At 49.0% G+C, this 12,644-nt stretch overlaps 3 protein-coding genes across 11 annotated transcripts in view; 1 reads left to right on the top strand and 2 right to left on the bottom strand.

Moving 5' to 3' along the window:
• Positions 1–2,898, top strand: part of tcf7 (transcription factor 7) — a 36,869-nt gene extending 33,971 nt beyond the window's left edge. For 5 of the 9 annotated variants that reach the window (XM_057053906.1, XM_057053898.1, XM_057053897.1 and 2 more), the window contains one exon: positions 1,057–2,898. In XM_057053906.1, coding sequence (XP_056909886.1) covers positions 1,057–1,372 — 316 coding nt within the window. In that variant the 3' untranslated portion in view covers positions 1,373–2,898. Of the gene's footprint in view, positions 1–1,032 lie in introns of all 9 variants that reach the window. The other 4 variants (XM_057053902.1, XM_057053905.1, XM_057053901.1 and 1 more) reach the window with 1 other exon arrangement.
• Positions 2,607–4,997, bottom strand: skp1 (S-phase kinase-associated protein 1). Its single transcript, XM_057053919.1, has 6 exons — positions 4,826–4,997; positions 4,138–4,234; positions 3,991–4,064; positions 3,712–3,855; positions 3,125–3,265; positions 2,607–3,044 (listed from the first exon to the last, which is right to left on the bottom strand). Exons 2-6 carry the CDS (start codon positions 4,232–4,234, stop codon positions 3,009–3,011), a joined length of 492 nt encoding a protein of 163 aa, XP_056909899.1. The 5' UTR covers positions 4,826–4,997; the 3' UTR covers positions 2,607–3,008.
• Positions 4,998–5,514: 517 nt separating this feature from the next.
• Positions 5,515–10,355, bottom strand: ppp2cab (protein phosphatase 2 catalytic subunit alpha b). The gene is made up of 7 exons (XM_057053911.1): positions 10,022–10,355; positions 7,178–7,387; positions 6,925–7,098; positions 6,750–6,839; positions 6,502–6,663; positions 6,317–6,435; positions 5,515–6,226 (listed from the first exon to the last, which is right to left on the bottom strand). Exons 1-7 carry the CDS (start codon positions 10,121–10,123, stop codon positions 6,154–6,156), a joined length of 930 nt encoding a protein of 309 aa, XP_056909891.1. The 5' UTR covers positions 10,124–10,355; the 3' UTR covers positions 5,515–6,153.
• Positions 10,356–12,644: the final 2,289 nt, after the last annotated feature.

Below are 12,644 nucleotides of genomic sequence, written 5' to 3'. Positions count from 1 at the left end.
GAGGCCTCTGCAGGAGTCGGGAATCTGCGGGAAAAAGCGTCCCCGCCGCAGCGCCGTAGCAACCTCGCCGTCTTCCCCTCTGTCACGTCATGGAAATCGATGAGCGTGTTTCAGTTTGAGAGATCTGGGGGGGTGGGGGCTGGGGTGAATGTGGTTAGAGCAAATCCTCACACACACACGTACAGGCGCTTTCTCCCTGCAGCTTGTTTGCATCCTGGCGCTCTTCTCATGCTCATGCGCTTTCACCTTTCTCATTCATGCGATGCGGTCGCAGGAGCCTTTTGGTGGCAAACTCTGACATTTAGAAATCACTTTCTATCGCTCTTTCTCTCTCCTCTCTCTAAATTTGGCCTCGCACCTCTTCTTGCGGTTGAACGTAGTGACTCATATCACATCCTGGTGACGATCACGGGGACCTGCTAGCTGCTTTGATGCCGCGCTCGGTGCTGCACTTCAGTCTTTTGGCTAGAAGAACCTGGCTTGGCGGCAGGTCGGAAGGTGCACGCGGAACGTTTCATTTGAGTGGTATTCCCCGCCGGAGCATTGGCGTGTCGTTAGCATCACGCTCCAGAAACAGAGGAGTTCATGGCTCCTGGATTAAATGATTCCGTTGAATTAGCTTCCTGTCTTTATGTCACTCGAACAGGCCCGTTTAAACGCCACTGACTAACACATTATCATGACTACTCCACCTCCTGCTGAAGGAGGCGGGGCCTAATCCATACTGCAGCCCGCCACTAGGGGGTAGTTTATCTGCTCTCTGTCATCTTCCATTAACATATCGGACTGATATAGCAAAAGCCTTCTAGAGGTGTTGCTAGTTAGCATAGCCAGACTAGCTGTTCCCACAATCACCTGCTGTAGTGGAAACAACTAATATTAACGTGAGGGTTTGTTTGTTTGATTGTTTGTTTGTTTGTTTGGAAGGTTAGAGCTCCATCTGTGTCCTGTTCTGTATGTTTTGAGTGTTTGTTGACGTGCTGCATCTTCGCCGAAGCCCGCTGACATCTCCCATCCACACTTTATTCACAGATAACTCTCTCTGACTGTCCCTAGGAGGAAAAAGAAGTGCATTCGTTACCTTCAGGGAGGAGGCTGCCCCAGCCCAGCTTCTTCAGATTTAAGTGCTATAGACTCTCCCCCCTCCCCCTCCCTCCCTCCACATCTCTACCAGCGCCACCTCCTCCCCGCCTCCCCGGGCAGCTCCCCGCCTCCCGCCTCCCCGCCGTCCAACCTGCTCCCTCCACACACGCGCTCGCGCCCCCAGCAGCCGCCCGCGGCCAAGCCGCCCCACGCTCGCACGGAACTGTCCGGCAAACAGACGCACGAGGCCGCGGGGGCTTCGCTCAAAGTGCGAACGGACCCTCAGTGATCCCCCCCCGACACCCCCACGTCCAACTGTACCACGTGATTTGATAGATTAAAGAGATTACAAAGCTGCTGGATCAAAGGATCAATGGAAGGGTCGGTCTTCTGGGGCTGTGGGGAGTTTCCAGAGGTTCTCCCTCCGCTCCTGTGCTATTAAATCCATTCTTTCCACCCACAGGACAATTGCTAACATCAAGTATTGATCAGTTCCAATAGCTCGACCCATGTGGAGAAAAAAAGTCCAAAAGCCACCGCAGGTTCTCCGAGGCGGAGGCCGAGGACAGCGACGCCTCCCTGGGCCTGCGGCTTTAAAAGCAATAACGTAGGATGGATTGGATCGGCTCTGACCGATACCCGATCGGCTCTGGACAAACGCCTGTCATCGTTAAATGAGCTCTGTTCAGTGATCAATACCGACCAACCCAGGAGGGAGTTCTGAGACTGGGCCCGCCGGCACCAGCACAATCTCAGGTTTAAAACAGACTTTTTCTTTTAGCTTCCGTTCAATCGATTCGATCAGCTTTTAACTCCCCACTCTGCCCATTAAACAGGAAAAATCAACATTTGAGGTGTGGAAAGCTGTTTCTCTTAGGCACTTCTCAGCTGTCAATCATCTTATTTGTATGAATCTTATTGTCTTCGGTCCGATCTTATGCTGGGGGGGTGGGGGTGGGGGGGCTTTTAACTGAATTTTGCAGCTCTGTAAACTAACGACACCAAATGGGTACTATTATATTTCATTGTGTTGTAAAGTTTTGGGATTTTTTTTTCCTGTTTTGAGTCATCTTAATTTTAGAAAGAACCAAAAAAAAAAGACACCCCCCCCCCCCTCCCCAGTCTGTGCCATTTCTCAAAGCAACACGCGCTGTGTTTCGTTCTCTTGTGGAGAAGGCGACTGCAACAGTGTTCAGACCCCGTGGGGCCACATCTGTGCATGTTACAACCTGGTGTCAGAAACGTCTATTTCCTCTCAGTTTACTGTTGTGCTCGAAGCCTCGGGCCGAGGCTGCGCTTGTCCGGTAGTCGCCGCCTGCCTCCAGCAGAGGGCGCGCTTGTGCTAGAAAATAGCTTCTTTTTTTTCTTTTTTTAAATTAAAGCTAAAAACGACAAAAAAATATATAAATAAGGGTCTTCCCGAGAGTAGTGGCAACACTTTGACGTTGCCTTTTGTATTTTTATGCCTCAAATGCTTCTGGTGTATTACTTGTTCTTGTTTGACGTAATAAAATGATGAAAACAACTGTTCAACACCTTTATTCCCTCCTTCATATTGGTAGAACTCCCAGTGTGTGCTGGCAAAAACAAACAAACAAACATGGATTTACAGACAGCACAAAGGATATTCACCCTTTTCTTTCATTTTCCAAAGAGGCTATTTTATTCGATCAAAGAAACTACAAGAAAACAAACATGTCAGTAAAAAAGACAAATGCTGGAACCGTCGACGGATCGGTGAAATTTGGATTTTCTTCAGCACGTTTCCTGTTTTAAATTAATGTTACAGCCGATTGTAATGGTCATGCAGAAATGGGAGGGGGGGGGGGTCCAAACCTACTAAATATCCACAATTATGAACAATGCCAGTGTGACCAGTTAGCGGGGACCAGTGGGATCGGTGTGGGAGCGTCGGCGGCCCCCCCTCACTTCTCTTCACACCACTGGTTCTCTTTGCGTACCTGAGAGAGGAAAATAAAATAAAACATTAGGTGGGATTCACCTGTGAGGTGCTCTCAGAGGTCAGAGGTCGCGGGCGTACCTGGGCTTCCTCCTCCTCCGTGAAGTCGTTTTTGATGTTGAAGGTCTTCCTGATCTCCTCGGGGGTCTTTCCTTTGATCATGTTGGCCACCGTCTTGCAGGTGACGTCTAACAGGCCTTTAATGTCCAGGTAATTGGCCGCCTGAAAGGACGAGCACAGGAAGTGGTCGTCGAAGCTGGTTTTCATATTAAAATTATAGTTACTGGATTTAACAAGGCTCCCTGTAAACAGGAAAGACCTTTCAAAAACAGGCGAGCTTTCAAAATAAAAGCATGAAGCTCCTTAAACTGCTGCCAGAACACTACAAATATTCACTTGTTCATGACATTTGCAGGTTATTTTGGGCAGAAAAGGGCGACCACGAGCGATGTCCTCATGCTTTCACCATAATAAGACAAACATCAGGACTCATGTTTCACTTCCTGGAAGTCAACAGCTCTTCCAGCATCGGTTGCCTCATCAGGTGCTTGTTTACACGGAGAAATTGTGTGGCGTCAATAATATGTGCCTGTAAATAAACTGGGAACTGCTACGAATTCCAGAGAGCTCCAGAAAAGCCACAGCTCAGGCGACCAGGGCGTATTTACCAGAATAAGCTCAAACAAGGTGCCTTGGTCCACTTTGAGGAACTCCTGGTCCCAGACGGGAATGTCGTCCGTCCTCTTCTCCTTGTTTTCGTCGTCCTCGGGGGGTGGGGGGTCATCTTTGTGGTGGGTGCACCACTGAATGACCTTCAGGACACAAGAGTAAACACAACTCAACCTGGGTGACACACGACCCTGCTCGGCTCGGTACAGTTACGCAAAAACAGGTTCGCCCCGTTCCAAAATAAAAGCACAGATTGGGAGGAGGGTGTCCTCCCTTACCTTCTTCAGGATGGCTGCGTTCACATTAGGAAGTGGAACCGGATCATCATCTCCATCATCATCCATCCCCAAATCTGTCGGTCAGAAATGGCAAAGGTTAGAACTTTGCCAAAAGAAACGTATAAACATGGGCAACTTGAGACCGACCTTCCAACATGGTCTTAATGGTGACGGACTGTTTGGCTATCTCGACATCCACCTCGAAGATCTCCCCATCGGAGCTCTGCAGCTTTATCGTGGGCATCTTTAAAACACACAAGCACCAGCAGAAACTGGACGTTAAAAGCTGACACGGAGGCTAACGCGGACGAGCTAGGTCACGCGTGTCCTGGCGTATAAAGACGCGTTCAATGATTTGCCACGGCAGCTACCACATTAAACAGATTGGGTGTTTTTTGTTTGTTTTTTTGTTTTTTTTAAAAACAACCTTATTTTAAATCATCCAAACGCAGCGGCCCTTGTTCTTGTCAAGCCTGTTGCCGCACGCTTAACGTCAACCGGAGCTAGCCTACTAACGCTGAATAAACGCCCACAAAGCCAAGCAACGAGCCTCAAACAAGCTTTCTGCCAGTAAAATATACATAAATATTCAGTGCATGCACAAATTCCCCTTCTGATAAGCCGCTTACAGTCGTTCTCACGAATGAAATGAGTTGTTAAACGGGATGCTAACGGCGCAGTTAGCATGAGCGGAGCTAGCCCGGCAGCGTCCGCGCGGCCTCCGAGCGAACAGGCCGGATGTAAACAAAAGGTTATTAAACGCAACCGATCACCGACTGCGACCGAACCGGGGGAAACGGACCCGTCCCCCTCCGCAGTCGATAAGGCGCCCTACCGTTAACGATCTCACTCAAATCCAGAGGAAGATCTCTCAGGAATCTAGAGCAGAACCTGACCAACGGAGCCGCCGACAGGCTGGAAGTCTCTGCGCTGGTGAGCCTGCCCCGCTGGCCGGACAGGAGGGAGCCGAGGGGCGGTAACACGGCCGCTCTTCTACCTGGTTACAGGGTCCAGCGGCTCCCCGCGCCTCCGCAACTTGCAATTATTATTATTATTATTATTTACGATCACAATCCGGCTATTATTTGCAAGCATGTTAAATTTTAGGCGCCATTTATTATTTTTATTTCCTTTCCTGTCGCTGTGCAGCTTTGCAACAATCATCACATATTTCCTCCATTCATGTGCATTATTGTATATGTTCTATTGAGATAGATAGATAGATATAGATAGATATAGATATAGATAGATAGATAGATAGATAGATAGATAGATAGATAGATAGATAGATAGATAGATAGATAGATAGATAGCGGCCTCTAGGTGGCGCCTCTTCGCCATGTGTGAATCACACTCTAAAAATGTAAATTTCAGCTTCATGGATGTTTCCTTTTTTCCAGGTTGAAATATTGCACGTCTGTATGATTCAGTCTATACATCTGACTAATTCCCCTTTCTACACTGGACTTGGTGCCAGATGGGTGACATCAGCAGCTTGTCAAGAAAAACCCGTGGAGGCAGATAGAGGAGTCACCTACATCTTTATTATTATCAAATGGTTCAGCGGATGCCGACTGTGGTTGAGGGAGTGTCTGAGTTTAGACGGGGGGGGAAGGACGCTCCCTCGCCTGTCCTTCACACCAAAGTCATGACATCACCGCTGCAGGAGAAGGGTTCTCCTTAAAACATCTGTAAAACCGGCGCGAACGGGGCTTTATTCGTCATTAAAAATAAGGAAAAAAAACAAAAGACATCGTAGTGTGAAATAATCACCTTTTAACATATGTTACATATATTCTTTTAAGATTTACAAAAGTGCAAACAGATCGTGTTCAGATCAAAGCCATGGCATCGCCATTCTTTCATTTTTTATATACATTTCCCCCCCCCCCCCTCTTTTGGACCTCGGTGGCGTCAGTCCAGCGACGCAGAACAGGATGGGGGACTTTAAACGCCACCGCCGTTACATACTGGGGAGATTTTGTCCTCAACACGTGACATTGAAATGGTTATGGCACACACCGCTTGGACCGTCCGTGGACACGCGCGCACGCCGCTTCTGTTAAATGCTTAATAGGTCTTTGTGTGAATATGTGGCCGCCCGTCCTCCTCGCACATGCTGCCCTCCAGCTCAATGTTCTTGTGTCCTGACGTTGCGGGGGCTTACAGGAAGTAGTCCGGGGTGCGTCGGGTGACGTGCGGCTCCCCTCTGCGAGGTGCCGGATCGAACTGCAAGCTGGCGAGGAGAGAAGGTGGTTTTAGCCGGGTTGGTTCTGGCCACGGCCCGAACAAAAAGACAGTGAAATCGACCATCAATCACACTCACAATGAGTATTTGAGGGTGTCGTCCAGCTCCATGATGGCCGCCTGGTTGCCGCAGCGATAGCAGTAGTTGGGGGCGCTAAATATTGTCACCACATTCCTCTCGTGGCACCAGTTGTAGCCCTAAAGGAACAGGCGCGTCAGTGTCTCGGCGGTCCGATCGTAACTGCGTGTTAGCGTCTGCCGTACCTCCATGACCAGCTGGTGGGCTCGGGACACCAGTGTGAGGCGGTTGGCGTGGTTAAAGGTCTCGGAGATGTCCTGGCCGAACGTGTAGCCGGCCCCTCTGGGAGAGATGCCCCAACCGCCGCGGTCGTCCGGGTCCGACCACAGCAGGTCGCACATGGGACCCTGCAGAGAGAAGAGAAGGGGGAGGTGAGTCGCGGTTCTTATCACATGACTTCCCGTCTCGGCTTCATCTAGCGTCCCAGACCCACCTCGTGTGGCACTTCCTGCAAGCGGTCCAGCGCTCGGATGTGATCCAGTGTATCTATGGACGGCGACAGGCCTCCGTGAAGGCAGAAAATCTACAGGATGAGGAGAAAGCTCCGCTCAGTCTGGATATTTCCGATTCCTCCGCGCCAGCTTTGATTGTCAACTGCGCGCTCTCACCTGGGAGTCGACCAGCGCGGTGAGGGGGAGGTAATCGAACAGGTCTGTGAAGTACTTCCACACGTTGGCGTTGCCGTATTTCCTCAGGCACTCGTCGTAGAAGCCGTACACCTGTGTGATCTGCCTGCTCTCGTGGTTCCCCCTGAGGATTGTGATGCGCTGCCGGTAACGGACCTGGAAACAGGAAGAGCACAGCTGTTAGCTAGCGCGGCCGCGGCGAAGAAAGCGGGACGAGTGTGGGAGCTTTGCCAACCTTGAGAGCTACGAGTAAAGTGACCGTCTCCACCGAGTAGTAGCCTCTGTCCACGTAGTCGCCCATGAACAAGTAGTTGGTGTCTGGGGACTTCCCTCCGATCTTGAACAGCTCCATGAGGTCGTGGAACTGGCCGTGAACGTCGCCGCACACCGTCACGGGACAGCTGACTTCCTGGACATTCGACTCCTTAGTCAGGATCTCTTTAGCCTGAGGGGACAGAAGGCAAGATTTAATAATCAAAGCAATCCAAAAACGGGGCCGTCTATCTGACCCATAATGCACTGGGGCGGCTGGACATCCGCAGCCATTTGACTCAGCGGGTTGATTCGACGGTCACGCGCTACAGCGGGAGGACTGTACGGGTTTTAGCTGACGCGCTAAAAAGAAAGTGGTTTATGACTGAACCACATTTATACCAATTTGAAATGAAGCAGCAGCTTTAAAATGAAAGCTGAATCTCCGAGTTTAGACGGCGAGAATCTAAAATTCTTTGTTTTGCACCACTTTCTCGACGGGTTCCAAGAAGTCGAGAGTAAAATCTTCCTTGATCTCATTTAGACGGAGCACGTCCTCCCTCCAGGAAAATATGCCAGACCGCTCTTTCAGAATTCAATTAGAGCCAGTATCATGTTGGTAATTCCATCCCCACAAGGCTTCCCAGTGCACCCAGTGAGTTTTCGGATGCTCCACTGGTATAAAAGCCTCAACGTGAGGTGCTGTTTATAGGAGCAGACCGGGCTGTTTCCACATGACATCAGCCTCCTCCCTTGACTATTAAAAGGGTGAAAGAGCCGTTTATTTTGTTCCTGAACAAAAATCATGACGCACGCACCTCACCCAGAGTACAGACCACACCTGAAAGCTGGTGGGAGGACGCCTGGGTCCTGGTATGCTGCCGCGGAGACGTCATCCTGCCTGTTTGGCCTCCACAAATCAGTTTTACTGGCGCTTTTCACGACGTGGTGAGTAAAGGTGGGCAAAGTTTTCATAGGTTTCGCCTGACTGGACAGAAATCCGCCTCAATGACCTCACTCCACATATAATAGTTAAAGGATAAGCGCTTTCCTCAAAACAGCACAGTAAAAACACTTTTACGCACATATAATGGCTTTATACGCGCTGTGACTGGACTGTTGTGAAATCTACAGGCTGGAGAAGAATCTGAAAGTGCAGACGGCCGCGTGACGCCGACCTCATGGACTTCACCTGCTGCGGACGACAGGAACAGAGCAGCAGTGAAGCTTCTGTGTTTGCACAGCAGAGAACAAACAGGCCATCTCGTTCCTGCACACCCCCACACATCCCAAAACAGAGACGCTCTGAGTCACTGCGAGCGCCATTATCCTGCACCAGACCCTGATCCCCCCCCCCACCGTGGATCTGTTGGTGATGCAACTCCAAAATCAATCACCTCCGCTATTTATAAACCCGATAGGAGGACGTGTGGGCGCGAGGAGCTGAATGGCTCCTCACATGCAGGAAGACAGAAGTTACCAGCTCGTTATTTGCCCCGAATGTCCCCTAACGGCAGCAGCGAGTGGAACCGTACGGACAGTCTTCACCTCACAAACAGGCAGAAGACTAGAACCCTTCCGCTATGATCTAAAAATAAAGCCAGCGCGCTGGAAATGCCAGAGACGAGGAGGAAAACCTAAAGCCGAGCTTGACAAAATGCTTGAAAACCCCATTCCATCAATCCCCAACATTCCCAAAATAGGAACCGCCTGATTCTTTCCGTCTTTTCATAAGAAATAAAGCTGCCGACGTAAAAGAAAAGCAGATCTGTTGAAACCACATATAAAGGAAACGCTTAATGAAATGTTGCTTGTGATCATAGAGGCCAAGAGCAAGATTAGAGCCTGGATGTCTGAGTGATTCCCCCTTAAGAGACTTCAGGCTGTCCTCCTATGAGTCAGGCCTTTCAGGATAAGCATCTCAGATTAAGATGATGACCATCATTCTCACTAATACAGATGATTCAACATGAAAAAGCCACATAAATAAAAGACAGCGCACGAAAAAGCAACACCAACAATGCGCCGTTTGGTTGGAATATGCCCGCAAGTCGTGGAAAAACAGGATATTCTGTGCACTGGTGTTGCTGTGCAGCTGGAATCCAGCAGGTAGTCCCAACCCTGCAGATGCTGGGGGAGATTGGAGATGAACCTCCAGCTCAGACCGGAAAAAAGTCTGCAGCCAGGGGCCATTTATCAGCCGGAACAGATAAAATAACACGTCCAGCCACATGTGCGTGTGCGCAGCAGAGGCAGCCATCAAGGATAAAAGCCCAGTGATAAATGAAAGAGGCACAACAGCAACCCTGACGCAGCAATAACCATGTTGTCCTTTTGGGCCAATTACGTAATCCAATGACACGTTTAAGGGGGACAAAGGTGTCGGTCATGGGAGCCGCGCCAGACGGGAGAGCAAATCTGAGCACGCCGAGAAGACGCGCACGCTTCTCCAACCATGATGTGCGTGTGTGAGAGTGACAACTGGTACAACTGGAGTTTTAAAACCGCTTCCAACCAGCTAGAGAGATGCTACAGGTCCCAGTCAGAGGGTACGTGAAGGGGTCCTGGGGGCAACGCTGTGGCTGGGATCCGCACCATGGCTGAATGTGGGATTAAAGTCGACGTTTCCAGATATTTCGGATAGACTGCGATTACAAACCCGCCCAAACGACCCCGGAGGCCAGTGAGCACTCGCAATGACTGTCAAATATACGAACAACGCAATGAAATGTACACTAAAGGCGCCATTTTAGGAATGTCTGCAAGGCGTCGGGAAGCAGAGGCGACCCATTAGGGTGGGGAGCATTATTATGGAAACAGATCTTACCTTTTCACACAGTGTTTTCACTTGTCCTTCCGATAGCTGCTTGCACTCATTGAGCTGCTCGATCCACTGATCGATTTCCTTCGTGAACGCCTTTTCGTCCATTTCTGTGGGTTTATAGTTTGTGTGTGGGGGGTCGCTGCTTTCCCTCCGCTAAAGCGTTAGCTAGTTCTGGTTGTGAGGTAACTTTCCGAGGCTTTCTGGGCTTCTTCGCGGCGCGTAGAGTCAACTTAAAAAGCGCTAATTGCTGCCTTGCTCCCAAGACGCCGGGTCGCTGTGATTTAACTGACTTGAAACTGAAGGGAGGGGAGACGTCAGATGGTTCTCCGCCCCGGACGCCTGTGGAGTTGTCCACAATGCAACACGGTACTTCCGCGTGGGACCTTCAAAATAAAGGCACTGCGGTTGGAGAATGTTGTTTTCTTGAAGTAAACACAATGAGGATGAGTAATTTAGTGACATAATTTCAAAATGAGTTCAAAAACTAATTCATAATCCCAATCAACTTTGTCCCATAAAGCTTATCAAACTATTTAATAACCAATACTCAAACATAATGAGCAGTGTAAAATATTTTTTTGTTTACAATGGGTATATAAGTATTTTCGAGTCTTTGAGTGTAAAAAAAAAAAAGTCAAAATGATCGTCGCGCATAATAGACCACAATGTAATTACAGTTCAGTGAGTGCCTTGAAACTTTACAGTGAAAATATCCCAGTTTGGCGGAGCACTTCCGGTGCGGCTCCCAGGGTTTGAGCTGTTGTCCATCGGCCGCCCGAACAACCTCGAGCCCCGCGTTCACATCCAGCTTGACGCACCTGAACGACAACTGCAACCGGAGACGTGAGCCGAGGAGCTCGGCCATTGGCCCCGCAGCGCTGCTTACTCTGCATTTTCATTGGTTAAACATTGAACGGAGAAGTTTTTACGAACGCGCCACAGACAGGAGACGTCATCGCGTTTTAAGACCATGTGATTTTTTTTAATTATTGTTATTTATTTTATGGCGGAGCAATGATGTCAGTGTTACACAAACTAAAAGCTGACCTACAGGATTGGCCTATATTGTTTTTGGCAAGGTGCACCTGAGTGTTATTGTTGTTTAATAGAAACTTGTAAAAGTGTATAAGTATTTGTCCCTACCTCCTATAATTCTAAAATCTTGTTTGTGCTGTTGTGTGCCGAGTCCACATCCTGTTGTCTGGATTCCGTGCAAACAGGATATTAAATATGTCTGAGATGGGATCAACACAGGTGCAGTGTAATCCTTAAAGAAAATACCCTGCACGGATGCTGTCTTAATCTTAAAAACACAAATTGTCAGGAACAATATATAAACTAAATGTAAATGAGTAGCTTTCCCCCATTTGAAATTATAATCACAAATGTAATTTTTCATGTAACAAATATAGCATTGTTTGGGCAGTTCGTGGCTCAGAGGAAAGGAACGATAACCGGGGGGTTTCCCACGTTACCTGGCTGGAGTGTAAGGAAGCAGAGGTCAAATTCACTCTCAATAATTGGTGTACACGCAAACATTTCAGGTTTCCTTCAGTTTCCTGGGCAGTTCGAAAATGATTGCTAGGCTGACTGGAAAAAAGAGGTTATTTTTTCACATCCTCAAAGCACCAGTCATATTTTTTTTAAAACCCACCTCAACACATGAGCAATAATCAGGCTGGATCTGCCTTGTAGGACCTTCCACTGAGCTAAAGAATTGGAACCCTGATGCGGTTTTCCACATGTCTTCTGGCTCCGTCCGGTTTCGTGTTTCTCGTGACAGTGATGAACCATCTTCTGGACTGTTGTTCTCTACACCAGCATGTCACCCAGGTGGGGGCAGAGATGCCGGGCTGGATGCCCGGCGTCTCTGTGACCTTCGCTGAGCTGATCTCTGTATTGGGCTTCAGCCACAATCTTGGCGCATGCAGGAAACAGCGAAGGGAGGCAAGTTCATTTGGACTGTCTTGGATTTGTGGGTTCTGGTGCATAAAAACACGAATCCTGGAGTTTAATCCAGAGAAACACAACTCCCTTCTGCAGCCCTGGTGCCATCAGCACCAGCCAGGCTGACCACCAATCAGACGGCAGCGATCTATCGAGGGGCTGCGGTCTTTGTTGTCCCTGCTATTTCGGGTACCTGCTGCTTCTCTACAGCTGAATTTGAATTCTTGGCGTGTGTCAGAGGACAAAAGCCCTTTTAATTTGAGCCAGGCGGATGCAGGGCCGCGCGTTTGATGTTGATACCAGGCTGTCGGCATCCCTCAACGTACCACGAACTACTCAGATCCGTCATGTGGCCCAGACAGGGAGCGTGCTTTTAATGTTTGTTTTGGACAGGGATGGTGGGGCAATGGAAATTAAGCCCACAGTTGTTTGAGTAACAATAACATAACATTACGTCATTTGCGGCATTGTGTCACGCGGCACCTGACCTCTGTGTGACTTTGTGGAACAGAGAGAGGAACAAAACAACACCCAGAAGCATTTCTGTGAGTTGAATATAAATAGCAAACTTCAGGACGACTGCTGCAGACACATGTTGTAGAGCTCTGGAGCAGATATGATAAAGAGAAGCCATCTCCGTCTCTTCCTCCTACAAATGAATCCTTCTACATGCAGCCTC

This window comes from Takifugu flavidus, chromosome 14 (assembly GCF_003711565.1).
Source record: "Takifugu flavidus isolate HTHZ2018 chromosome 14, ASM371156v2, whole genome shotgun sequence".
Taxonomy (NCBI): Eukaryota; Metazoa; Chordata; class Actinopteri; order Tetraodontiformes; family Tetraodontidae; genus Takifugu; species Takifugu flavidus.
This window is presented reverse-complemented; position numbering and strand designations above follow the sequence as displayed.